General features: G+C 42.5%; 3 protein-coding genes across 4 annotated transcripts; 2 read left to right on the top strand and 1 right to left on the bottom strand.

The window, feature by feature from the left end:
- Positions 1 to 2,175: 2,175 nt before the first annotated feature.
- LOC125020831 (oxysterol-binding protein-related protein 2-like) lies at positions 2,176 to 11,838 on the top strand. The gene is made up of 15 exons (XM_047606362.1): positions 2,176 to 2,295; positions 3,218 to 3,352; positions 3,644 to 3,772; positions 3,880 to 3,988; positions 4,239 to 4,314; positions 4,968 to 5,102; positions 5,245 to 5,342; positions 5,424 to 5,606; positions 6,365 to 6,472; positions 6,555 to 6,644; positions 6,726 to 6,852; positions 7,291 to 7,410; positions 8,837 to 8,960; positions 9,105 to 9,195; positions 9,907 to 11,838. Exons 3-15 carry the CDS (start codon positions 3,736 to 3,738, stop codon positions 10,007 to 10,009), a joined length of 1,401 nt encoding a protein of 466 aa, XP_047462318.1. The 5' UTR covers positions 2,176 to 2,295; positions 3,218 to 3,352; positions 3,644 to 3,735; the 3' UTR covers positions 10,010 to 11,838.
- Positions 11,839 to 12,583: 745 nt separating this feature from the next.
- LOC125018188 (proteasomal ubiquitin receptor ADRM1-like) lies at positions 12,584 to 17,842 on the top strand. The gene is made up of 10 exons (XM_047601950.1): positions 12,584 to 12,702; positions 14,259 to 14,486; positions 14,566 to 14,682; positions 14,809 to 14,932; positions 15,018 to 15,104; positions 15,206 to 15,311; positions 15,725 to 15,966; positions 16,441 to 16,598; positions 16,844 to 16,946; positions 17,507 to 17,842. The coding sequence occupies exons 2-10, from the start codon at positions 14,277 to 14,279 to the stop codon at positions 17,608 to 17,610; spliced, it is 1,251 nt and encodes a 416-aa protein (XP_047457906.1). The 5' UTR covers positions 12,584 to 12,702; positions 14,259 to 14,276; the 3' UTR covers positions 17,611 to 17,842.
- A 21-nt stretch (positions 17,843 to 17,863) lies between these two features.
- LOC125018177 (CDK5 and ABL1 enzyme substrate 2-like) lies at positions 17,864 to 25,931 on the bottom strand. Of its 2 annotated transcripts, XM_047601929.1 has the most exons (9): positions 25,296 to 25,931; positions 24,815 to 24,907; positions 22,664 to 22,741; positions 22,414 to 22,513; positions 22,167 to 22,335; positions 21,961 to 22,058; positions 20,824 to 20,930; positions 20,465 to 20,669; positions 17,864 to 19,420 (listed from the first exon to the last, which is right to left on the bottom strand). In XM_047601929.1, exons 1-9 carry the CDS (start codon positions 25,856 to 25,858, stop codon positions 19,280 to 19,282), a joined length of 1,554 nt encoding a protein of 517 aa, XP_047457885.1. In that variant the 5' UTR covers positions 25,859 to 25,931; the 3' UTR covers positions 17,864 to 19,279. The 2 variants fall into 2 exon arrangements, with proteins under 2 accessions (XP_047457885.1, XP_047457894.1); XM_047601938.1 differs by lacking the exon at positions 22,664 to 22,741 and having other exon boundaries at positions 25,296 to 25,930.
- Positions 25,932 to 26,548: the final 617 nt, after the last annotated feature.

Raw genomic sequence — 26,548 nt, 5'->3', positions numbered from 1 at the left:
TTCTCTCTATCTTCTCTGTTTCTACCCGGCTGGCCTTCGGCAGATGGGTCCCTCCATATGAGCTGGGTTCTGCTCAAGGTTTCTTCCTGTTAAAAGGGAGTTTTTCCTTGCCACCGTCGCCCTCAGGCTGCTCTGGAGGTTGCAGGCTGGTTTTTGTGAAGCGTCTTGAGACGATTTGTATTGTTATTGGCGCTATATAAATAAAACTGAATTGAATTGAATATGCCAGTGCAGTGGTTGTGTAGCTTGCACACACACATTATCCAAAGTCCACGCATACATGGCATGGAAAAATGATTTCCAATTGCATTATCTGGATGTCGTGGTCGGATAAGGAGAACTCTGCTTTTAGTCAGAGTAACATGTTTACATGCATTTAAGTTGTCCAGTTAAAGTCGGATTAAGGCAATAATTTGTTTTTTCACGTACGTGTCAACGTGCTGAGCGTCCGGTTCTCGCGTGAATTGTTCACATTGTGGAGTTTTGGCCTTGTAGTTTGGGATGTTCCTCAAGCCCCTCCAGACAGAGCTTGAGTCGTTACCTGCAAACTGGCTCTGCAGCTTTTCTGAGTACTGTCGTTTAGCTTCACTGCTTTGCTAAACTTGTACTTTGACTCTTTTATCAAATTTTCTCTGTCTCCACTCCTGAATGCCTTCTCCTTCTCCCATCTGAGATGCCTGAGTTTGTTGTAACTCACCCTGGTGCGTGTTGGAATACAGCAGTCCTACAGAAGCTGATGTATGACGTCACCACTTCGTGTACTCACCCAAACTGTTTATTGTCGCCTTGAAAGTGTCCCAGTCAGTGCAGTCCAAACATGCCCTTAAGCTCTCCACAGCTTCACTGGTCCACATCTTAGATGTCCTCAGGGCAGGTTTACAGAGTTTGAATCTCTGCTTGTATGCTGGAATCATTGTGTGGTCCAATTCTCCCAGTGAAGCATAGGGGACAGTGTGAAAGGCATCTTTGACATGGCATCTTGTTTGAGAAGAAACTATGAAAACACGAATGAATAAAATATGAATGTTTTGGGAGAACTGATTGAAAAAAGTGACCGCTCTGTAACCCCTGGAGGCTGAGGGTCACTCTGTTTTGAGGAGAACTGACCAACTTAAGAGAAAAAGAGAGACCACTGTGTAAAAACACAGGGCCTTCAGAAGACACAACAGGAAGAGCTGACACTCCAGAGGGAGCCCTTCGGTCTCTTCACCGGGAACAGCTGACATATCGGTGCTTCGGCCTGTGTCCGAGGCATCTGGTCAGCTGTGTTGAGACGTGCCTTGAGCTTCCATCTCAACGTGCGGCTGAAGAGATCCGCGCTTCCCTCCTTCCTCGTGGTCATTGGTTGCCCTTTGTCCCCTGAAGGAGAGAGGATGTTGAAAGTCATCACCAGAGACCCTCTATTTAAAACCTCGGTTCCGACCATGTCATGACGCCATAATGACGTCACCACATTTGAAATCATACAGTTCACCTGTTAATTTGATCCAGTTCGATCGTTTCCATAGCAACCACTTGCTCATTTGACAACATTAGACTCGACTCGACAAAATATAAAAAGACTTAACAAAGACAAGTTTAAAAAGTATGAAAATTGCACTAATCTATTTAATTCACACGAATGAACGACGCAACCCTCCTCGTCCTCTATCTCTGTTCGTGTCTGTGTCTTCGTGCGAGCTACGGTTTCGGCAAACTAATCAAAAAATAAAGAAATAAATAAACGTTTTTATAAAGATGATATCAAGTATAATTTCAGTCCGGTACAAAAACTATGTAGCCTACTGTTCAACATAAAACCAATTGCAATACGCAAAACATGCGGGTCGAAGTCTGCAGCCTGGGATGCAACAACTTCTGACTTCGTTTGAAGTTGCACAAAGAGGTAAATAGAGCTCAGTTAACTTGATCTTATCAGCAAATTTGCTACAGCTTATAGATTTAGATAGACTTTAATGATCCACGAGGGAAAATTACCATAGCTTCTTGCACATAAAAGTAAACACTCTTAAAAAACACAAGGAAGATACAACAAGATTATATTAAAGAATTATGTAGTAAAATAAACAGTGTAATCAAAAAAAATATTTACAGGATTAGCATTGTGAATAAATATACAAAAGTAGTTGGCAAAACCAGTGTCTAAGGTGATGTGGTTGTTTGACCTGTTGCATAGCAACAGCGGAGTGGCTCGTGTCGCATGGTGTTTTTTTGTCCTTGTCGCTGAGGGAGGGATGCATTACTCTTCAATCTTGAATTGTGTTATGGAGCCCGAAAGAAAAATCGGCGAATAAGGTATTTGTATTTATTTCCTCGTTTCATCCTGTTCCTCTCAGTTTTCGCTTGATTTCTCAGAATTCAAATTCATGTCAGGCGTTAGACATTACAGAGCGAGGTATGAAAAGGTCACAAATACACCTAGAATAAACATCTGTAATACATGTCTACAACTTCCTGGTGTAATTAGCATTAAGAGTAATGAATACATATTCAGGCATGTTGTTCAGTTTTATCAGTTTAGTTGTGCATTTATTTGCTTGCATATCATGTACTGATTTGTAATAGATGACTAAAACTAAAATGCCAATTTGTTGTTTTTTAAATAACCAACGTCACAGTCGATTCAGTTATTGAGATCCCGAGATACCTGGTAATATTCCCATGATTCTTCAAGATATTGGGACAATCAACAGCACACATATCCAAACCTCTCGGCTGACCCTATAATTTTTATGCACACCAGTCTCATCAGTGCCATGTGAGGGGGTGTTGTCTAAAGCTGGAGAACTTGCATATAAAAAAAAAAACAAAAAAAAAAAACATAATAGCCTGAACGCAAAGACAGTGAAAAAATCTATCTATCTATCTGTGGAACACACGTTATTTATTGTCTGTACATTTAAAAAAAAAAATATCAAAGATATTTTAAACGTGGATTAAGATATAAAATAATACAACATGCACTTTAAAAGACAATAGCTTAAATATTGTTGCATGTTTCCTAAAGAGCTCTGCCAAGCAAACAAGGCTAATCAGATGATATAAAAATGGCTTAATAATTAATACTTTCAGTAACTTGTCCCAGATTCGAGGAGACACCCAGATGTCCACTCAGATTAAGTAGCGCTCTTGTGTTGCCGCTTGAATGGCATAGTCACTAATGTGTGTTGAAAATAGTTGCTGGACTCAACATCTGCTCTTCGCCGTCTATCTCCAGGCGGCTGCTGGCTGCGCCCTGATTGGCTGACACGCCTGTCAATCACAGTGTCCTTCCCGCCCACTTCCGCCCAGCTCCAGAGGCTCAACACTCTTCGATTGTTTATGTTTGCATTCATCTGACCTTAATCCCCAGGTATATGTAACTGGACTGCATTGGAGTGTCCGTGTCAGTAGCTATGCTGGTTGGACAGCGTAGATGTCCTTGGATAATTTGGATAATTTCTGATGTTTTAAATCACTGCAGCGGCAATGCTAGCCGCTAGTTAGCTCGCGGGGAAGCTAGCTGCTAGTTCTCTAAGCTCTCTAAGGATCAGCGTACTGGCAACCTGATATTATTTTAGTCATACTATGTCCTGGGTAATGTTTGGCTTTAACGACCACAGGCAGCTGCTCCGCTTGATGTAACGAGCTGCTCGTGTTGCAGGTGGTGTGTTTGGAGAGCGGCTGGGCTACAGGGACAGGCCGATGATGGAAACATGACTTCTGAGTAACATTTAGTTACTTTTTGTGCTCAGTATGAACAGCGAGGAGGAGTTTTACGACGCTGAAACAGGTGAGAGAGGCTAAAGCTCGTTAATATGAATGAATTAAACCTGTCTAAACGAATGAATGGATGATTGAATGTGTTGTCCCTCTTCACTATCCTCTGGGTATCATTAGGGCTGGAGTCAGATGATTCCTGTGAGGTCAGTTTTAAAGATGCCCTGGTGTTTGAGAGCAAAGGACCTGAGGGCAGCGCCTCAGAGGAGAATGGAGTACTGGAGCGCAGGTGAGAAACCATGCAGACCAGTGGTATGCATGTATGCAATGTGCTGTGTGTGCATGCATGTTTCCACATGTGTCTGTGGGTAAGGCTTGGAGAGTTTCACCGTGCATGCACTCACAGGTGTTAGCTGAGTAAGCCAGTGCAACCACATTTTTACGTCGTCCTCTGAAGAGCGTTCGTAGCGAGACAGTTTGGTCCTTTGTCTGATTTCTCAAGATCCTTTTAATCTTATCTGATCCAAAATGTGTACTAGGAAAACACTGCCAGCTGAGATGATCTCCAGAAACAACTTCAGTGTGTGGAATATACTCAAGAAATGCATCGGCATGGTGAGTCCTACCAGCCCCTAAACAAATCTTTGACAGTACAAATCTATCAATCTACAAACTTGCCAGTTTGTGCGTTACACAAGAGAACACAAATGCAGTCCGTTTAGTTTCTGTTGAAATGGTACCAGATAGTGAAGATTCATTTGTATGATCATTTTAGAGGATTCATTTGTGGTGTTTCTGTTATTTAGCCTAGCCCACTTACTGAAATAGGGTTGTCAAAATAATGGAAACGCGTGTCGTACTACAAACCACATCCTCCACAAATGAGGAATACCGTAACCTTCATGAAGTTAAATTAGAATACATTCATTTTCACTCAAGTCTGTATATAGGTACAGACAAGCTGCGCAAGCTTTTAGTTTTTAATTATTTGACACCTTACATAATTTACTGTCATTGCTTTGCTGCTTGATCAGCCACTTTGCCTTTGAAAAAGATTTTTGCCGCGATCTTACAAAAACCAGAATAAGTAAGATGAAAATGTGAATATTGAAGCCAAGCAGTGCTTTTATAATGCATGAAAGTTAAGTGTCTTTTGTCCAATAGTAACATGATTCATTAGTTACTCTTTCAGTCATGTACCACACTCGGTTCTTTTTTGTTATTTAAATCACATACGTCTTAACTCAGATGATTCTTTGGTGTCACAGGAGCTGTCCAAAATAGCGATGCCTGTTGTGTTTAATGAGCCGCTGAGCTTTCTCCAGAGAATCTCGGAGTACATGGAGCACACTCACCTCATCCACAGAGCCTGCAGTTTGTCTGACTCTATAGACCGCATGCAGGTAAATGAGTCAGTCTACATGAAGCCTTTTTTGGCCGAGAGTTGTTGTGTGGAATTTTTGCTGTAAAAATTGCTCTTTTTTTTTTTTTTTTCCTGTCAGTCCGTGTAGCTCTCCTCTGATTCTCTTTACCTCTCTGTGGCAGGTTGTTGCTGCGTTTGCAGTATCGGCTGTAGCATCTCAATGGGAAAGGACTGGAAAGCCATTTAATCCTTTACTGGGGGAGACATACGAACTCACAAGGTATTGGACAAGACCGATAGAATCTCTGTTCCGCCTCCATGATCAGATTCTTTTTAATTCAAATGATTTTTCTTTATTCAGAGAGGATGATGGATACAGATTGATCTCAGAGCAGGTGAGCCACCACCCTCCCATCAGTGCCTTCCACGCTGAGTCTCTGAAGCAGGACTTTGAGTTTCATGGCTCCATTTACCCAAAACTTAAGTTCTGGGGCAAAAGTGTGGAGGCGGAGCCCAAAGGCACCATGACGCTGGAATTACTGAAGTGAGTATTTGTGTTATTCACTCGCTCTGGTTTTGAACAGTAATCATTTTTATTCCGCGTGAGGCTACAGGCAGCAGTGAGTTAGCTTAGCCTAAAGTTTGGTAAAGGTAAGGGCTACTTTAAACAAGCCAATGGTCAACTGTTGCCACTGTTGGGTAGTCAGTAATAGTCTATTTTGGCTGTGTGGCCTACAGCATCTGACAGCAGCTTAGCTCAGTTTGTTGAATGGACAGTGTTGTTCATCTTATCTCTGTTCAAATACACAGACATTTCCTCATCAAAGTGTTCATCAAGAATGAATAAACTAATCACTAATCAACATGATTCAGGATTCAGTTTGTAGCTCATCCTACCCTCAGAGATGATAGAAACTCTTTTGGTTTCCCTTTTTGAATGTTGAACAAAGATACTGCCACCTGCTGGTATTTTACACACAGAATGTATAGTATGTTCTAGCTGACATAATCTTTGCAGTGCAACTTTTTTGGTCCAGACACAAGTGACGTGAAAGGAGGTAGAGCAGTGCGTCTCGGCCTTTACTTTAACACCAAATATATCAAGTTAGTTTTTGTACCGACTGAACAAACAAAAAGTGCAAGTACTTGGTTGAGTTTAGAGCCATTGGTTGATGTTTATCACTTTAAGACAGGTGAGCTGTTCCTGCAGTTTCTACTCTTATGCTAAGCTAATAAATTGTTCCTTCATATTTATCTCAGGTGTAGTAAGAAGCTGTGTATTTTGTTCTGATTTTGCTACAGGCATAAAGAGGTTTACACTTGGACAAATCCAATGTGCTGTGTGCATAACATCATCTTGGGAAAACTCTGGATTGAACAATATGGAACCGTGGAGATAGTCAACCACAGGTAGAATAATGCACTAGAGATGTTTATGATTTTGGATGAGTGGTCACTGGTGACACATTTCTTTTTGCTTTGAATTAATCAGCACTGGAGAGAAATGTGTGTTGAACTTCAGACCATGTGGAATGTTTGGAAAAGAGCTGCACAAAGTAGAAGGTCACATCCAGGACAAAAGGTAAGAGCTTGACCACAACAGCACTGCCGATAAGGCATTGTGATTCTTTTCTCTGACTGGAGTATGGTGTTGTTGAACCAGTAAGAAGAAGCGGCGAGTGATTTATGGGAAGTGGACGGAGTGCATGTACAGCGTGGACCCCAAGGTCTACGACTCGCACAAGAAGTCAGAGAAGAAGAGCGGCGCCGACACAAAAAAGCTGAAACCGGTGAGAAAGCCTCACGAGATTCTGAAATCTGCTTTAGATGAAATGCAGCTGAAGAGTTTGCGCTCACGTTTGTCTTTAACGTGTTTTATGTGTGACTTTTGCTCAACACTGTGAAACTCAAACGATATCTTTTCCTTTCACAATAACATGCAGTGGCATTAGTAGAAGGTAAGGTAAAAGTGTACTTGATATCTGTAGTGTGCTACTGCTGTTGTCTAGTTTGAGTTATGTTCGAAGTGTAGTGTATGATTAGATCATTGCCAGCACTAATCCATAATGCCTTGCAATGACATGCATCGTTGCTTGAGAGATGTGTTAAATTTGTGGCGACTGTAGTTCTGTGAACCACCTGTTTGCATCTGAACCGTTTGTACTGTAGGCTCAACACAGTCGGTCCATGTTTCACTTATCTGGATGCGTGTCTGTTTCTGTGTGTAGGATCATAGCTGTGAAGCTGAGGAGGCGGACGAGGTGCCGGAAGTTCAAGAGACTGTGACTGTGATACCAGGAAGTGCCTTACTGTGGAGGATAACACCTCGGCCCGCTCACTCAGCACAGGTCAGCGTCTCACACTGCCGCTGTGGAGAAAAACAGATCACGTTACAGAGGAAAAAATATGTCAAGTCAGCTACTGTCATAAAGTTTGCAGTTTGATGGAGGGAGAAAACATTAACAGAGTGTCAGTCAGTATACAGTACAGGACGAGCTAACGTTAGCCTTCACCTTGTGTCCTTACTTGTTAGCTTAGCATGAAAGAAAAGATACGGGGGAACAGCTAATGTGCCTCGGTTTAATAGTTTAATAGCTTTGCCTTCTCTCCCTGCGGCTGCTCTCCACTAGAGCATTCAAAATTCAAAAATGACGTCCAACTCAAAATACACAAGCATGACAAGTTTTTGATAATCGAGAGTAGTGTCATGTCAGGCAGAAAAAGTCAAGCTCAGCTCCCAGTCTCTCCCGATCATTAGATGATAGTTAATCTATAAACCAGCATAAATCAGCTGGTAGCTCAGCTGAGGCATCCATTCATAAATGTCTTTCAGTGGTCTTTATTTATTTCAGCTACTTAAGTCTTCCTGTCTCCTGCAGCTTCTGCAGGTGTGCAGATGCTTTCTACAGTTTTTCATCGTTATACCTTTATATGTCTCCTTCACACAGCCAAAGATAATTTAGCACCACTTTAAATCCAAGCAGATTTTGAACATTGAATCACTCACGGGGGAGAAGAAACTACACAGATATTCACCCCTCTAATCTCAGACCTGCAGACCTACATAACATAACAGCACAGCTCGCACTACAGGGTGTTACTGAGATTATCATGTCCGATTATTGAATGCATCGCCTCATGTGATTTTACAGAGAAGGAGTAAACAAAATGGGAGACTGTGTTGCAACGGTTCGCTGTATTTTGCAGTGACAAAAGCCACCCACCTAAAAGCAAACCCTCAAACAGCACCAGCCAAAATGTCTTCACTCAGACTAGTCCTCACAAACATGAGACAAGCCAGGTCACACACTTATTCCGCCATCTTTGTATTTCATTTGATGTTTAAGTGTGATCTGTTTGTTGATGCCGTTGATGTTACAGTCAAATGCATGTTCTCACTCAGCTACAGTGATATCTATCCCTGCACATAGTGTCGGTTTTATTTGCTCATTTTGAAGTTATCTGTCTCTGAGATTTCTGCCTCCAGCACAGTTCAGTCGACATGAAAGGAATTTGTTGTGCACATAGCCTCAAAAATAACATTTAAATCTTCAGAGGTGATTCTATCTTCTCTGCAAATACTCTTGAAGTAAACAAATTTCCTATTTAACTCACCACACGTTCCTTTTACTCAGATATCCCATGGTGACTGCTTCTGCACAGAGATGCTGCTGCTGCTGCTCTTGAATGTTTTATTAGAAACTCTGTGAGCAGCAGAAACAAATGTCTAAATTTGTGAGACATATTTCGGCATGTTTTGTTCTTTTTTTGTAGATGTATAACTTCACCAGCTTTGCCGTGACACTAAACGAGCTGGAGCCCGGCATGGAGAGAGCGCTGCCACCAACAGACTGCCGGCTGAGGCCCGACATCAGAGCCATGGAAAACGGAGACATAGGTAACAACAGCCTCACACCAAACACAAAGGAAGAGTCGACTTTTATACACGCTGAGAAAAAACTGTACATAAGTGCCTTTTATTGCCATGGACTTCATACGTCATCCTCTAAAGGCTTCTTCATTCATATTTGTGTTTTTATAGAGGCAGCAAGTACAGAGAAAGAGCGTCTAGAGGAGAAGCAGAGGGCTGCACGCAGGGAGCGCTCCAAGGACGAGGAGGAGTGGTCGACCAGGCAAGCCTCTCTGAGTCTTTTCTATTTCTGCTGTGAATAGGTTTCCCCTTCAGATATAAATCTCATTATCGTAATCTTATGTTGGAGTATCTGGAGCTGACGTCACAATGGCAACATTATTATTTCTATCAAATCAAACCTTCCAAAGTCAGAATGTCAAACCATGAGACGACAAACACAAAGAGGTGGCAAAGAGTCAACGGTCTGGTAAACGACTCCAGATAAAATCCAGTAACAAATGTGACCTTGCCTCACGTCTTATGTGTCTGGACCTACAAATTTCACATGTCTACAGTTTATCTTATACTTAGACGGACTTTAATGATCCACAATGGAAATTAGTTGGTCATAGTGGCCTGGTTGTTACAGTAAAGATGATTAAGGTATAAAGGGATCATGCTGAGAGGAGATGAAGATTAGAAGTGAACAGAGCCCGTTTGAACCTGGCTGCTTTGTTTACTTTCGTCACTTGTGTTTCTCTTCCCGTTCACTGGTTCGATAAGTTGATCAGTAAGATCAGACCAAATCAGAGTGACTGACTTGTTGCAGCCAGTCCAACGCGCCGTCATGTCTGAAAAGCCACCAACAGAGTTCAACAACAGAGAGGACCACAGACGCTCGCCGACAGAGCGACGGTGGCAAACACTGGCTACTGTTCTGTATTTCTGGAAACGCTGTGATTAAGAACATGTCTGTTTCCCGTCTCTTCAGGTGGTTCAAGCTGGGGACGAACCCTCATACGGGAGCCGAGGACTGGCTGTACACAGGTGGATACTTTGACAGGAACTACACCGACTGTCCCAACATTTATTGACACAGGAGGTGCTCAGTGTAAACATCCTCTGCTTTGTGACTTTGTGTGGGCCAGACGCTCACTGGTACTGTGTCTTTGTTAGATTCATGGAAAACTGATATTTATCAGACTATCTGCAACTGACTGTGAATGCAGGAGAAGTGTAGTGATAATAATAATAATAATGATAATATGGAGAATTTTTAGAGTTTACTTACTGTAAATGTTGACACCTTTATCTTTATACACCCCAAACATGTCTGTTACACAGCACCAGTCTGATCCCTGGAGTGGTGAAGCTGCCTCTGCAGAACACAAAAGGATATAATGTCAGTTTTAGTTCAGGTAACATAAACTGTAGACGACCCACACACTTCTGTCAGGATACATTCAGGTATCAGGGGTTATTTAAACACATCTGCTACTTTTATATTTGGAACCTAGATGTCTATTTTAGTTTAGCACTGAACCTCCCTAAAGCGTCACGAGTGTTTCTGTGAATAGAGACCTACAGTAGAAAACGGAGGAAAGCTGCTTCTAACCACGTTTACCGCCACAGTGAACAGCCGTTGTTGTACATTATATCGTCGTCCGCTGTAACATAGATGAAGTGTATGATTACTGGTGCATGCATGGTCACAAGTTAAAGCCATAAAAGCATTTTCTGCACTGAATATGATTCATTAAAACTCTAAAGTAAAGGGATGCAGAGAGTCTGTGGCTGCCTCCTCAGCCCCTACACCCACTACGCACTGTGAAACCGCCGTTAAGGCGCTTATTATCCGTACGTAACGGATAAGAATGATGATTAGGAGATGGACATAAAAGGAAACGTTTATGATAATCAACCTCAGATTATCTCGTCTTTCTCCTGTGAACGACTTTCTGGGCCTCTAAACTGGAAGTATGACGTTGTGGCTTTAAGCTGCAACAATTTTTTTTTTTTAAAACTTTAGTGGCACCATTACACATTTGCTGAATTCACAATTAGCATTTTTTATTGCAGTGTAGCTGTGGATGTACATACCGCTATCGTTAGAGTAATTAAATACAGAGAAACAGTAAAATAAAATGTGCTTATTTCTGTGGAGTTCAGTGGGTTTAGAGAGCATCTAGGTTCATTTCTAGTGGATTCTCAGATGTTTAAGTGCAGCATCTGAGATAAACTGCACAAATACTGTGTCTCCCTGGGGAGGTCTGCCCACGCAGTTAGAAAACCTGAGGAGAAAGCGGTGTCATGCTGACCCCTGGTAGCCTTTCGTGTACACACATGCACACTAGTGAAGAGCCACTATTCCATCAATCTGAGCTGTGATTTCATGCACAATGAATAAGACAGGCCGCTGTAGGCTTCATTGACCTATGCAAATTGATCCTCACACTCTGCCCTCCTGAAATGTGACAAATAAAACACTAGACTCCTCTGCAGCTAGTAGCCAGTGCGTGCTTCGGACACCACAGAGGCAGCAGCCAATGAATGTCTTTTGTGCTGACAGTGTAACACTTTTTTTTTTTTTCCAAGCACTAACGTTGCATAAAACTGCACATTTGAAACGCCTCAGTCCTATGCACATAAATGTACGGTGAAATGTTCATCATGTCTTCCCCCAGCTCTTATCCTCACTCCCAATTCAAAGCACTTTGTGACGCTTGCAGCCGCTCAGAGCTGCAGGTGCAACCTCATAGATCTGTTTATCCTCCTCTCCGTTTGTTGAGCCTCCATTTGAAAATGTTTACATTGTATGTTTGTTGATCTCCTGTTCCCCCTCTTCATCCTGTCAAACACACACACACAAACATATGCATACAAAGCATATTTAAGAAATAAATTATGGACTACAAAATTGTCAGACCTGTCACTTTGTCTGATGGTTCTTTCGACGTGTGTTTTTGCATGTGTAGTTTTCCAAAATCCTCGACGCAAAATCAACCAGAGTTTTCCCAGGGTATTTAAAAGATAAGAAAAAATAAATAAGTAAGAAGAAAAATAAATAAAAAAGAAAACATTCCTTAATGAATTTATTTATTCTGTTATTATTCTGTTTTCTTTTTCATCACAGTCATTGAAGAAACATTTCAAAAACAGTAACAAAAAAAATAAACATGCTGACTTCCATAAAGAAATTTTAAAAAAATATTAGTATTTATGGCAGCATGTGAGTTAGACTTTACCTAAATCGCACTATTATTACAACCATGACGACTAAGTGTAACTAGTTCTTTTTGCTTAATGTTGGCTAGATTAATGAGAACAATTATGTAAATTAGGTTTTTTAATGTTTACACAAAACGTCTCACGGGTTCTATTGAATAAACATTGTGTCTAATTATATTTTGACTAAAATAAACTTTCCAATGGGAAGGTTTGTTGACAAAGATTATTAAAGTCCACGATGAAGGACACAACAACTGAGAGGAAAACTACGGGAGAGACCAGCGGAGATTTGATCGTGTATTATTATTATTATTATTAGTATTATTATTATTATTATAACCCGTGTGGAGGAGGACTGGACAGTGCGGCTCCACTCTGACATAAATGAGGGCGGGGCCACCGTGACCTCTCCACTCAACTTGCTCAGCGCCTTTAAAGCCCGCCTTATTGACGCACGGCTCGACCAATCAGAGCAAAGCACCGGCACCGCTCAGCCAATCACAGTAGACATCGCAGACTCCGACCGTGCTGCCGCTGGACGACAATTCAGAGACAAAATGTGAGTATAAACATCTCCTTCTCCTTTTAAATGTTAACAGATTTAGGGGTTTTAACACACGCGGTGGGTGCATGTTCAGTCCGTGTGTCTGAGAGCTGGAGCCGCGGCTCCGTCGTGACCGCTCCGAGCTGAAAACAAGACACTGGCTGCAGGATGCACAGTCATCCCAGAGTCTGCTCCAGTTTCTGTCTTATTATGGGACCAGGCTGATTCCAGTTCGCATTATCCGATTCAAATGTGCCTCTAAATCATGGTCTCGGTTGGATTTATTATTTTCACGTTAAGCCATGAAAGCTTTACTGTCCCTTAAGGGACATTTGCACATGGTTGATTGTTTATTGGTTGTAAATCAATTTAATTTCACGGCAATTTATTATTTTTCAAATCTTAATTCACTTATTTTATATCTATAATTTTATAATAAATGTTGTGTATACAGTATTTTATTTTATTTTATTTTATTTTATTTTATTTTATTTTATTTTATTTGTTATGTATACTGTCGAGTGCCTGTGAAATTTCCCAGTTTGGGATGAATCAAGCGTCTGTCTGTCTGTCTGTCTGTCCATCCTTCAAGGGTGAGGACAAAACGCTGCCTGTAAATAAAACAGTTGAGGACATACATATCAATGTACATAAATGAAAACACACAGAGTAAAAGCTGCCTTCGTTCTCCTCAGCTATTGTTCAGAGATCATGTGTTGTGTGAAATAAAAAAATAAATAGTAATGTGTGAAGCTGCAGAAATTAGTTGATTAAAAAATAAAATTAATCATCATACTGTATACTACTGTGATATTTCACCAAAACATGTCCTCATCTGTGGCTTATTTAATAAACCGTTCAATGACCTTATTTATTTATAAGTGACAATAAATGCCTCTATGTTACAGACATAAACTGTTCTATAGGGCAAGAAACGGTTAAATTAAATGTACTTATGTACAATGTAATGTACTAATGTACTTATATTCATTCTACTCGATGTGATGTCTTCAGGTTTTCTTTAATACGTGTTTTTGCATTAAAGAGTCTAAACACATACTCATTTAACAGTTTGTGGTACAGTTAAACTGTCCCGCACTAAATCCCCCTTGTGATTGTTAAAATGTTCAGTTTATGTTTAAACACTGTTAGAAATGTGGTAACTGAGCTGGAGGATCATTTAGGAAGACGGTGTTTTTGTCTCTGTTAATTAAACACTAAAGCGTTTAATTGAATTAAACACTAAAAGTGATTCTGTCATTTAGCCCAGCACACTGACTGAAATGGGGTTGTCAAAAATAATAGGCATGTGTTGGCAATAGTGCAACAAACCACCGGATACTAGAATGACTTCATTGCCACCTGCGTACCCAATGAAATGACAAGTGAAAGAGACACTGACACGCTCAGATGGGTTAAAAAAAAATAAAAAAATAGAAAAGAAAATACAGCAAATGACTGTAATTAACAATCAGACGTTAATATTTATCCCTTTATCTATAATATAAGAGTCTGTTCACAGACAGTATTTTTACTAATGACTGAAGCCTCCCTGTTCTCTGCCCTTGCAGCTTTACAACCTCCTCATCATGGCCTCCGGAGCTTTGTTTCCCAGCATGGTGTCTGGGTCCCGTGGCTCCTCCAGCAAGTACCTGGTGGAGTTTCGTGCCGGTAAGATGACCATGAAGGGCAGCACCGTGACCCCAGACAAGCGTAAAGGTCAGGTCTACATCCAGCAGACCGACGACTCCCTCATCCACTTCTGCTGGAAGGATCGGACCACCGGGAACGTGGACGACGTAGGTGTCGCTGCCTGTTTCTGACACGCGTTTGACTTTTTGATATTACTGTAACCATGTTTATGTCCCATTTACTCAGGACCTGATCATCTTCCCCGATGACTGCGAGTTCAAACGGGTGAACCAGTGCACCACCGGACGAGTCTACGTGCTGAAGTTCAAAGCAGGCTCCAAAAGGCTTTTCTTCTGGATGCAGGTAAGTGATCAGTGCAAAAAAAAAAACTTATGTCTCATTAAACTGATTCAATTAATCGGTTGTTTATTTAATTAAAAACAAGCAGGTTAGAGGAAAAGTTTCTCAGTTTAGTTTTTCTGATCTCAGGAGCCGAAGACCGAGAAGGACGAGGAGTACTGCCGTAAAGTGAACGAGTATCTGAACAACCCGCCCATGCCGGGCGCTCTCGGCAGCGGTGGCAGCGGAGGACATGATCTGTCTGCACTAGGAGGTAAGAGACGCTCACGTCCTACTTATCATATTCAAGCTCTATCCCATGCACCAAGCTGAAACGTGTGTGTGTGTGCATTGTCAAGGGGAGGGCGGTCTGCAGAGCCTTCTGGGAAACATGAGCCACAACCAGCTCATGCAGCTCATCGGACCAACGGGACTGGGAGGGATCGGTACGTACCTCCTCAGCGGAGTCCACAAACAGCAGAGCCGACAGCATAAAGACCTCTAACGAGAAACGTCTTGCCCGTGTGTCTGTGTCTCTGAATGGCAGGTGGTCTCGGGGCGCTGGCCGGTCCAGGTTTGGCCAACCTTCTGGGCAGCAGTAGCAGCAGCAGCAGCAGCAGCAGCGTTCCTGCAGCCAGCAACTCCTCCACAAGGTGCCTCTCAGGCTCATTATTTTCATTTCTGCTGGTAAACTGGCAAACATGGGAGACAGGGTGTTGCCAAGAAGTTATTTGAGACAGAAGGTTTGCAAGCAGAAGCAATGACACACTTTAAAGGCTAATTCTTCACCATCAGCCTTTCTGATAATATATTTCTAGAGCAGGAGGGTTTCAACTGATGTTTATTCATATCATCAGTTGATCTATAGAGTATCTTTGTGCAGGAGTTGACATAGCTGTATTAAACTAACCTCAAAGCTAATTGTCAGCTTTTGAGTAAAGTGATGAATCCCCTTCAACATCCTTCCTGAAACCCAAGGTCGACGCTGGATAGCAGCGCCTCCTGCTGGACTTCTGTCCGCCCGCTGATAATTAACGGACTGATGGCGTCTCATTTCTCCTCTCAGTCCATCCACGGCCGTCACCCCGACCTCCACATCCACCACCAGTCGGCTCGGCTCCACCCAGGTGCCCACCACTCCCATCACCCCCTCCGCCACCTCAGCCGCCTCCCCGACAGCCACCACCCCCTCCACCCCTGCCGTGACCTCCGTGGCAGCGGGGGCGGCCAACCCCACGCAGCCCATCCAGCTGAGGGACCTGCAGAGCATCCTGGCCACCATGAACGTGCCCGCCAGCAGCCAGGGAGGTGAGGAGCTTCAGGCCGACCAAAACCCGTTCTCACAGATGAAAACTTGTACAATCAGGCCCAATTAGATACATTTCATCAAGTTTAACGTAAGGAGTTTAGTTGCAGAAGCAGGAACCTCGGTTAAAGTTTGGATTCAAGCTTTTTTTCATCATAACTTTGCTTCCTGCTTCAGAGACACTGTTTATGACCACAGATTCATAACTAGATACTGCTGAAAGAGTAGAAGGAGAGTGAAGGTTTTACATGTGAAAGTAAGCAGCTGAAAAACACAACTAAAAGAGAAATTCAAAGGTCTTTATATTTAAAAGGACGAATCCTGCTGTAATTGAATGCACCAATGGCCAAGTAGCACCAAGTAGCTTTGCTCAGATGCCAACAGACAAACTTCCTTCCTGTGGGCTACAATGACACATTTATCACCTCACATCTTCTGACTGGTCGGTTATAAAATGTGCCGTTTCTCACCTGCAGTGGACCTGGCCAGCGTCCTGACTCCGGACATCATGGCTCCCATCCTGGCCAACCCTGAGGTGCAGCAGAGGCTGATGCCCTACCTGCCCTCCGGAGAGTCTCTGCCCCAGAGCTCAGAGGAGCTCCACAACACGCTCAGCTCGCCTCAGTTCCAGCAGGTACGACGTTTGACAGCACGGTATTGAAAACAACTGATGATTTTCGTTTTAGAAACAAGTCAGCCGAAGTGGAAAAAGAACATCTGACAAACACACACAAATTGCTCCCGGGTTTAATTTCCAGCTTAGTACTAAACTTCACATTTTATTGTCCTTCTAGGCAGAAGGAGATGAAGGTCGAGCGCGAGGCTGTTTTGTTGCCATTAAATGTCTTGATGTGGTATTTGTGCTTATTCCTTCTGCAGGCTATGAGCATGTTCAGCAGCGCTCTAGCGTCCGGGCAGTTAGGGCCTCTAATGAACCAGTTCGGTTTGCCTGCAGAGGCTGTGGACGCAGCCAACAAGGGAGGTCAGCATGTGAACGAAACCATCTCTGATTGTTACAAAGCATATTCTGATTGTAATGAATTATCCCTCTTCACCTGGGTTCAGAGGGAAATACTAGTTTTACTTTGTATCATTCATGTCATTTTTAGTCAATTTGCAAATAAAACACTTGATTGTAGAAAATGTACATTATTATTAAATAGTTAATCTCCAAACGAAATAAAGTAACTAACATGATCACACACTTAACAATCAAATAATAAATATAGTAGTAGAGGTCAGTTTGCAGATGATAGGTTTAACTTTGACATACGAAGTTTTGTAAAAACGAGCATAAAATGGGATGAGAGAAACAAGTTGCACGTTCAAGTTGTGACTGCACACAAAGAGAGAGGGAAGTATAGTTAAACGTGTAAAAAAGTGTGTGTGACTCTGTGAAAAGAAAGAAACTCAAGTATTTGCTTTCTTCTGACAGAGTTATGGTTTAGTTTATGTTGTTGTAAATGCTGCATACATCTTTCAGCATGTATTACTGACATTTTGTTGGTTTTAGTTGCAGCTCTAATTTTAACGTTTCTTCAGATGTGGAGGCTTTTGCCAAAGCCATGGAGACGGAGACAAAGTCAGACCAGGACGGGGACTCCAAAGACAAGAAAGATGACGATGAAGACATGAGTTTGGACTAAGTTACCTTTTAAGGAGCTAATATTATTTAACCTATTTATTTAGCTACGTCTGCTGTTTTGATTGAGGATGAAGCCCACGGTAACTACAGCAGACACTGTGGCTCTCGGCTGCTGTGAATTAATATCTAGTGATTTAACTGAACATGTGTGTGATAACATGCTGTATCTGCATGTCAGCTTCTAGCCCATCCTGTCCTAACACAAGGGAACAGTAAAGTCATAGAAACAATAATCTGTTGTGTGAATTCTTCTGTGAACGGTTACTTTAGTTTTTATTTAGTACCAGGAGTAAAAATGCATATTCACCAAGGAAAACAAACAAGCTCTTCGCTTTTCACTGTCTTAAAATATATTTCAAAATCATTCATTTTACAACAAAGTTTTAACACACAACGGACATTTACCAATTAGACACCCACCGTACGTTTCCTGCAGCAACAGAGGAGTTATTTGGCCGTATATTTTAACACATTTTTCACCACGATAGACGCACGCAATAAGATAAACTGAATCACCATCACGTCCACAAAGAAGTCTGATTATACTCCGAGATGAGAACGTTGAAAACAGACCGCAGTGAGATGGAGAAATGTCAATGCTAAGTAATTACTTATCACGATTGTTAACCATTTCCCTGCGATTTCAGGCACTTTTTTCCCCCCACACTTGAACATTTATCCGTCCGGTACTCACAGAAATGACTCTCACATTGATTCACGTAGTCAAGAGTCACAATAAAAGCCCAACAATGAATTATCTTCCACTGACGTACAATAGAGCACACGTGATTTCAGTCACGACTTCTTTGGGTTTGATTTTATGAGCTATTCAAAAAAAAAATGAAAAAGAAAAATTCCTGAGAACTGAAAGATGACAACTAGTCCAGTGCAAAATGTGTCCCTGGATAATCACATAGACAAACAACAAAAAAACACACATTTACTATAAATAATACGACTCCATAGTCCATAGTTTTTTGCTTTGTTTTTTCAGTTGACAAACTGCAAAAGCTGCCTCCAGAGTCTGAACTAATATCACTATCAGATAAATCTTCAAACCTGTGAGACAAACAGTATAAAATATCAAATGAACAAATTAAAGGCCACGTCCTTCACTAAAGATGTTTCCCCCACAGTCTACAGTATCATGTTTCATTCAAATGGCTAAAAATGCTTCAGTGTCACAGTGGGTTTCAAAGGCATTTACAAAAACTCCACAACATGTTTCTCTGTCAGTAACAATAAATACATACAGGCTAAAAAATAATCAGAAAGGTGCAGGTGAGGAGTTTTTTTTTTTCACAAACACAGACATCACGGTGTACGTTTCATTTAAATAGAAGTCAAGAATATTCATTTAAAAAAAAATGAATACAAACGAGAAATGAAAATAGAAGCACAATTAACGTGCTCATTGAACATCTCTAACATAGAGCTCATGACTGGACCTGAACGTCACACACATAAAGACATTCGAAGACACACACACACACACACACACACCATCGAGTGTAAACTAGTGATTTACAGTGAAAATAAATAGTACCAGGATTATTACTTTCAAACACCACAGCTTATAAACTGGTCGACCCATCACGTTTACTCTGGTTTGAATGAAGTGGTCTCATGCACACACACATGTTTGCTGGTGTCAAATGCCACCACATCCACTAACCCTGCTGCACCAGTCTGCGGTAGTGCGGCATGACCTTGCTCTCGGGGAGGTAGAGTCCCATCTCCAAGGCAACCAGCACCGCAAACTCCAGAGGAATCAGCTCCCGCCTGTTTATACGGAAACGCTCCTCCAGCTTCTGCTCGTCCACGGGGAGAAAAAGAAGAAGAGTTTAAACGGACGAAGTTGGTTCGACACTAACAGCTGTAAAGAAGAAGCAGATGACGATGAAATGATGAATTAAAAGTGTGGATTTGTGTCCCGCCGTTGCAATGTCTCAATAAAAATGTAGATTTTGTGTTAATTGGGTAATTATGATCTTTGTTGGCAGGGACCTCAAAATAAAAATAGACAATTTGAGACCATCTCCAATCTTTAATAACAGATATTACAGTCTGGACATCAGCTGCTGATCTGCTGATCTAGTACAGTTCTGGGCTGTGATAAATACTAAAATATTCCATTTTACTTTAGTTGCTCTACAAAATCCGGGTGTTATAGGATGCAGGCACAACAGTAGGTTAACTACCCTACTGAGTTTTAACTGAGTGATGTATAAACACCTATTTAACAAATGCATAGCCGTGATTCTGCGACATAAAACTCTTAATAGAACAGCACAGGGAGTGGCTGTAATAGCATCTTATTAATATAGAAATAAGATAAATCTATATTCCAGAGGAACAGACCTGATGACACATTGTGTCAGTCCTTTGAGTTTTTATGTTGTTTTCAAAGCAAGAGGAGAACACACTGAGCTGACTGACTAAGCAGATAAGTCGCTGCTGCAGACCAAAAAAAGCTATTAAAGCCATTTAATTTTAGCATCTGATTCAGTGCGCTGCAAACAGAAACACCAGCTGTTCTTCTTGGGCTCAGCGAGTGTTATATACCCACAAATTGTGGGACCTGAACTGTTAAAATGCATTTGCTGTTACCACGGAAACCACAGGTAGCACCAACCAGGACTTCAATCATTTAAAAAGTTGTTCCTCTTTGTGTATGAACTCATCAAAGTGTTGGTGTGACATGGACATGTTCAACATATGAGCTGTGGATAAGACAAACAACATAGAGACAGTCTTACATGTGTTACAGGTTTTTCCACTTAACCGCTCTCTGGAAACATCACAGGTTACAAATGAACTCGCCCTGTTTCTGTTTATACATATACGTTACTCACGTCAATGAGCTGCTTGACATCGGGCTTCCGTAGGTCGCTGCTGATCTTTGCAGCCAGCAACACACACGCCGCCGCCACCAGCTTCCTGTTCTGCTTGTTGAGACGTCCCTGCAGCACCAGCTTCTCAAAGTAAACAAAAGCCATCGCTATGGTGACCGGCTGGAGGCCACACTCCTCACTCACGGCCCTCATCTCCCTCTTCAGGCTAACGGAAAGGGAGAAGACACAGTAACCGATCTGTTTTCTAAGAAAGAGCGCATTGTGCTTCGGCTTTGAACCGGATTCAAAACCGAGATCCAACCTCTAAAAGGCTCTTGGATGACAGACTGAAATCAAAGGGAAATGAAAGATGTCTGCACCTTCTTATCTTGCTCAGAGTCAGCTTAATGTGAGGGAACTTCTCTTTGAAAGTCTCATTCATGTCCTTCTTCAGGTCAGACGGTTTCACGTACTCAATAACAGTCGTCTGCAGGGATGGAAACACAAAGCACCAGGTCAGTACAGGTGAGTCATGAGTTATAGCAGCAGCAAAGTGTCTGTTAAATGATTGTTTCGCACACACTCATGATAGAGGTGATACTCTTGTGACGCAACCTAGTGAAAAGCAGAAAAGAATCATGTGAGTGAGGCATAATGGATGTATTTACTCTCCAACATGGCTGGAGGTTGAGTCACAGCAGCTCTGTGAGAAACGTTTACAAGTCAAATGACCTGACGTCTGAAGTAAAGGTAACACAAGCGACCAGGGTACAACTGGTAAGTACACAACTCCAGACATAAAACAGAACAATAGCTGTTTAATATAATCAAACCATGTTATGTATGGCTATACCTTGTCTGTAATTCCCAGCATAATAATAATATGTATAATAACGCATTCTACAAACATAATTAAATGAGCATCACCTGGATCTACATACTAATAAACAGACGGTTCAGTCTGTAAAAAGGGTTTATTTATCTGTTATTTTGCTAAAATCTTCACTTATGTTTTCTACAGTTTAGTGGTAGTGCTAAATAAAACTTGACAGTGGCAACAATCCCATTTTAAATTCATAAATGTGTAACCTGCAAAAACCAATAAAAGCTAAGAGGAAAGATTTGGCCCATTATTGAGGAAACTCAAGTCTCATGTCTTTAGGTTTGAAGGAAAACCTGCACACGTCCTGGAGTTTCAGTTTGAGTTGAACTTGAATAGATTTTAAATACAAAGACTTTTTGCTGTGTGTACTTCTTTCTATTTTCATCCCCTACTCCTCCCGCTCCATTGTTACTTTTTCTGTCTGCAGTCTTTCGTCTTGCACATGCATGTTTGTAAAAAAAACAAAAACCAATGGTTATCCATATAAAATCCTTTAAATAAGATGTCTCTAATCCCAGTCTAGAATAATATACACTTAATCATTTAAATCGCAATTGTTTCTTCGTGATCCTTGAACTTTCTGCCACAGACACGTTTCATTTTAAACAACTAAGAAACAATGAGCCCTGCTCACCACGTATGATGCGAATATCAGAACCCTCTTGTGCCTCCCACAGGGCCACTGGGGGTCGCTGAGCAGGTTGGGGTCGTACTCTGCCGCCTCCTCCGTGCCTGAAACGCACACACGGAGCAGAGTGAACGATCACATCTACGCTCAGCGAACCGGTGCAGAGCAGGAGTGTGTTAGAGTGTGTGTGGGAGCTCAGACTGGAGACATACATGTGTCCTGCGCCGCGCCGCTGTTCAGACGAGCAGGGGTGAAGTTCTTCTGCCCGTTGCCACGGAAACGCGACTGAGGGGTCTGAGTCGTGCAGTTCTCTGGCGCACCGCCGCTCTTCTGTCTCACCAAGGCGTTGGTCGGATAGAGGAACTGAGCGTAGGACACGGTCTGGGGAGGAAGAAACGGGCGTCAGTGACGGCAGCGTTTCCCTGGGCTCGTATCGGTTTCAGCGTATCACACATTCACCTTTCCATAGGCGCCCAGCTCCACACCTTCCAGGGAGGGAAGCAGGTCAGCAGCCACCACGGAGGACAGCCTTTGTCTCTGCACCTCCAGCTTGGGATCACTGTTCACAAAGAGACACGCTCGTGTGATTTACAGCACATCCAGCACAAACACGCTGCCCTTTGCTGAGAATGACATGGATGATGATGGAAACATAAAAGCGAGGAGGGGGGCGGGTGGTCTCTGCTTGGGATTGGTGCCTTCTTTGTACCTGAGATGAGTACTCTCTCCATAGGGCAGCACTGAGAAAGCAGCATATAGCGACCGCTTGGCACAAATCAGCATGATCCTGCAGGACACAGCAAGTACAAGCAGACAAAACAGATGGTGTGTCAGTCTACAGGCAACAACTACAGTCACTGCTAGTCAGCAGCTGGTGTAGGCACGCCGTTCATCAGCTGCAGCGATGAAGTCGTTTCTATGCGGATCACTACCAAAGCTACGCAGCCACCTACAACAACCTGAAGCTCACAGCAGGAGGAGGGACGTCTGAGCCGCTCGTGTATCACTGTTACATTCAAGTCACAGAGGTACTTTTGAGATTTGGATCACTACGTGTTCATTAAAGAGAAAGTGCCATTGAACACTTAATATTTGACTCTGTCTTCAGTGATCTTAAATGTCTCCAGTTAATATACTGTTCAGGTTGGCGGGACACTCGAAGGCATCATTCATATTAGCAGATTAATCAGTAAAACGTGTGTTAGTTGCAGAGCCATGCTCATGATGCACATACGTATAAAGAGCTTTTCTTTAAACCCAGGCACTTAATGCTGAAAGCATTTCCAGCGTCCTCAAGGACTTAACCACATGGATCAAAAATCTGAGTAGAATTTGCTTAAAAAAGTTCCTTTTCCACGTTTCTGTAAATCTGAGTCAACTGAATTACACTGAAATATATATTAACACTTCTACCCAGTGTTGACATAATAAAATAAGGCCTTAATATCTTTCTAGTTACATAAATTAGAAGTTTGAATCTTTATAACTGCTCATCAATGAGAATTTTATAAAACAAAAATCTCAATGGATCACAATCAGTGAAGATCTGGTCTTCTAATCCAGGCAAGAATGACCTCAGTGCTTGTTTTATCAAACACAAACCAAATATGAAAAGGGTAGATAAATGAAAATATGTTATATCCAATATATATGATATATTGGAACAAAAATAAAAGTAAAAAACAATGTAATTCTATATTAATGGGAACTAATTGAGAGATGACACAAATGCTTGTATCAAAAATTTGGGGGGAAACTGCTGCTTAGCAGATTAATCTGTTGTTGATTAGAGACTGGACTTGGGAAATATTAATCAATGGCCTGTCTTTTTTTTTTTAATACACTTTTCATAAAAAACTGACGCAAATGTATTGGTAATGCACAAGAAGCAACATCTAGGCTTAAACTAGCTAATGGCACAAACACGCAGCCAATAAACAGTGAACACATTCACTAAAATCTACATTGCTGATAGAGATGTGGACGAACCAGCCGATCACAATCTACTCAACAGCACCACAACCAGGGAACAGAAAACAACAAACACTCGGAGGCTTCAGCTCCTCACGACATCGATACATTGATAACCTACAGCGAGTAGCCTCCGCCAGGGACACTCAGCTGTAAACACCCAGGCCAGACCTTGAAAGAGAGACATCAAATCTCTTACAGTGCTGACAATCTACTAGTGTTAATTACCTTAAGTTACATAACCGAGACAACTTCCCTTCCAGTAAAGAAATAACATGTGACTGCCTTTAAACAGAAACAAAAAACCCAAACCTGTTGGACCGTTCGGGAATGTTACATCATTTGGTTCGCACACACCCACAGGAAACACATGACACATATACACACACATGTATGTGGAAATGGAAATGACGCGGATGTTGGCAAAGGGAAGGAGAAATGAAACATGGGGAATAAAATATTCACAAGCATGTGATGTGTTTCTGTTTCCCGTAATAACAACAAATACCTACACCGCGCTCCTGTGGTCTCCAGCTTAATACAAGTCCAATGCTGTGGTATTTCAGGTCTGTCTTGCATTGGGGGGGTTGCCTTACTCGTGGTGCAACGGGGTGTTAGATTTCTACCCTGCACCTCTTTTGGCTTTTGCTAAGCCTCCAAGTGTGATTAAATTCACTGTAGCAATCTGCACTCTGCAGCTGTACCCCCCCCTCTGTTGTTCCTCTACAGCCTTCATGCCATAATCAGCTTATTACAATACTCACGGGAGGACTACAACAAGTGACGGCCTGTTTCACAGTCCAAAACAAAACAGCCTCCGTTTTTTTTCTTACATTCCTCTACTGTACTGTGTGTGTGTAGATGTATGCAAATATATTCGTAGACTCACCTGCATCCTCTGGTATCGTACTGCCTCATGCTCTTGATGAAGTGGACTTTCTTTGGCACCTTGGATCCAGGAGAACCAGACACGTTCCTCAGCCTGAGCAGAAAGATTACTTAAGTAATGCTTTCACGATGACTCCCAAACAAAGACCTTTCACATGACACAGCTTCCTCGGTAATAAACCTACACCACAGGTCTGGAGCTGAGGCCAACACAGGGGCTCAAATTCAGCCTTATTTACCAAACACATATCAAGTTTTATGTTTGTTTGTTTTACCATGAAGGAGCAGTGTTCAAATAAAGGCTATAATTAACTTCGTATATCAAACTTGGGCTATGCTGTGCAACACAAAATGCCGGAACTCATGAAAATGAAAGTGACTTCCTGTGGTTATACCTGCTGTTGTCATCATATGGAGGTCGGTGGCCCCGTTAAAAGGCCCACTGTGTTGTACGGTGACACACCGACCATTAACACGCTCACCTCTGCCGTGAATCCAGAGTATTACCAGCCGGAACCGGGCTGAGGACGGCGGGCGTCGACCTGACACGAGAGCAGGGCTGGTGCGTTGTGGGGACCGGAGACACGGGGGTGTCGAGGTTTAACGTCTCGGCCGCGCTGCCACCCTCCAAAAATACCTCGTTGGCTCCCACAACACTTGTCCCGGCCGGTCCCGGAGACATTACCAAAGATGGTCGGACGGGACTGACCACCCCCGGGAAGCTGGAGGACGAACCATTACCAGCCGGAGCGGGGTCTGTCACCTGGGCGACCGGTCCTTGGCTGTCCGCCGGTGGTGGCACCGCCGTGGAGCTGCCGTCTCCGTCCCTGAATGGGGGCTCCTCGGTGGCTGTATGGTCGGCATTTCTATCAATAAGCTGACACTGTGGCCGTCCGTCGAGTGAGATATTGTTGAGAAACAACAGAGCCGCCTGTCTCCGCCGGGAGTCCTTCGCTTTCCTCCGCTGCTGCTGTCGGTTGTGGGTCTTGGCTGGTTTGTTGGTGGCGGTGCCGGCGGACTGCAGAGCGCAGAGAGCAGTCGCCATATTCTAATTTGAAATGTGGCTGTTGGAGGCGAAGGCGACGAGTAGCCGGTAGCAGCGTCGTAGCTCCGCCTCCCTGATTGGCTGCGAGGCTCACTGTGCAAATGAAGCCTTGGAGATGCTCGTCGCTGATTGGACATCTTGCAACGATGGTCTTAGTGCCCGTCGCTGATTGGCTGTAGCGTTATAGTGGGTGGAGCAATAGTAACAAAGGACGTTATTCAATATTAACAACTATACATTTGAGCTGCCAACTGCAATTAGAGAACAAATTAATACCTGATCAGTGTTCATATAAAATTATTAAGTCACTTATTTTTCTAACTCAGATTATATTTTTTCTAAGTAAATTTTTAAATAAATTTACACTGATCAGGCATAACATTGTGTTACGTTAATATTGTGTAGGTCTTCCTTGTGCCTCCAAAACTTCCGGGGGTGCCCTGTGGTGTCCGGAAATTGAATATTGTTAGTGGGGGCCTCTGGGTCTCTGTGGATCATCCCACAAACCCTCGATCAGTTTGAGATCTAGTGAATTTGGAGGCCAAGTCAACACCTTGTGCTGTTTTCTTTTCTTTTCTTTTCTTTCGTTTTTGAGTTGTGTGTGTGTGTGTCAGGCTGCATCCTGCTGGGGACGGCTGCTGCCATCAAGGAGTGTCATTGCTATGGGGTGCGGGTGCCTGGTCTGGTCTA

Source organism: Mugil cephalus, chromosome 1 (assembly GCF_022458985.1).
Source record: "Mugil cephalus isolate CIBA_MC_2020 chromosome 1, CIBA_Mcephalus_1.1, whole genome shotgun sequence".
In the NCBI taxonomy this organism is placed as follows: Eukaryota; Metazoa; Chordata; class Actinopteri; order Mugiliformes; family Mugilidae; genus Mugil; species Mugil cephalus.
The sequence above is the reverse complement of the archived record's forward strand: the minus strand, read 5'-3'. Positions and strand labels throughout refer to the sequence as shown.

Coding starts and splice junctions, on each gene's coding strand:
- LOC125020831 (XM_047606362.1), top strand. CDS start 3,736: ATGAACAGCGAGGAGGAGTTTTACGACGCTGAAACAG. Junction 5,607..6,364: donor ATGACGCTGGAATTACTGAA/GTGAGTATTTGT, acceptor ATTTTGCTACAG/GCATAAAGAGGTTTACACTT. Junction 6,473..6,554: donor GTGGAGATAGTCAACCACAG/GTAGAATAATGC, acceptor TGAATTAATCAG/CACTGGAGAGAAATGTGTGT.
- LOC125018188 (XM_047601950.1), top strand. CDS start 14,277: ATGGCCTCCGGAGCTTTGTTTCCCAGCATGGTGTCTGGGTCCCGTGGC. Junction 14,683..14,808: donor GGCTTTTCTTCTGGATGCAG/GTAAGTGATCAG, acceptor TTCTGATCTCAG/GAGCCGAAGACCGAGAAGGA. Junction 14,933..15,017: donor TGATCTGTCTGCACTAGGAG/GTAAGAGACGCT, acceptor TGCATTGTCAAG/GGGAGGGCGGTCTGCAGAGC.
- LOC125018177 (XM_047601929.1), bottom strand. CDS start 25,858: ATGGCGACTGCTCTCTGCGCTCTGCAGTCCGCCGGCACCGCCACCAAC. Junction 22,514..22,663: donor GGAGAGAGTACTCATCTCAG/GTACAAAGAAGG, acceptor CTTTGTGAACAG/TGATCCCAAGCTGGAGGTGC. Junction 22,059..22,166: donor CGGCGCGGCGCAGGACACAT/GTATGTCTCCAG, acceptor TGTGCGTTTCAG/GCACGGAGGAGGCGGCAGAG.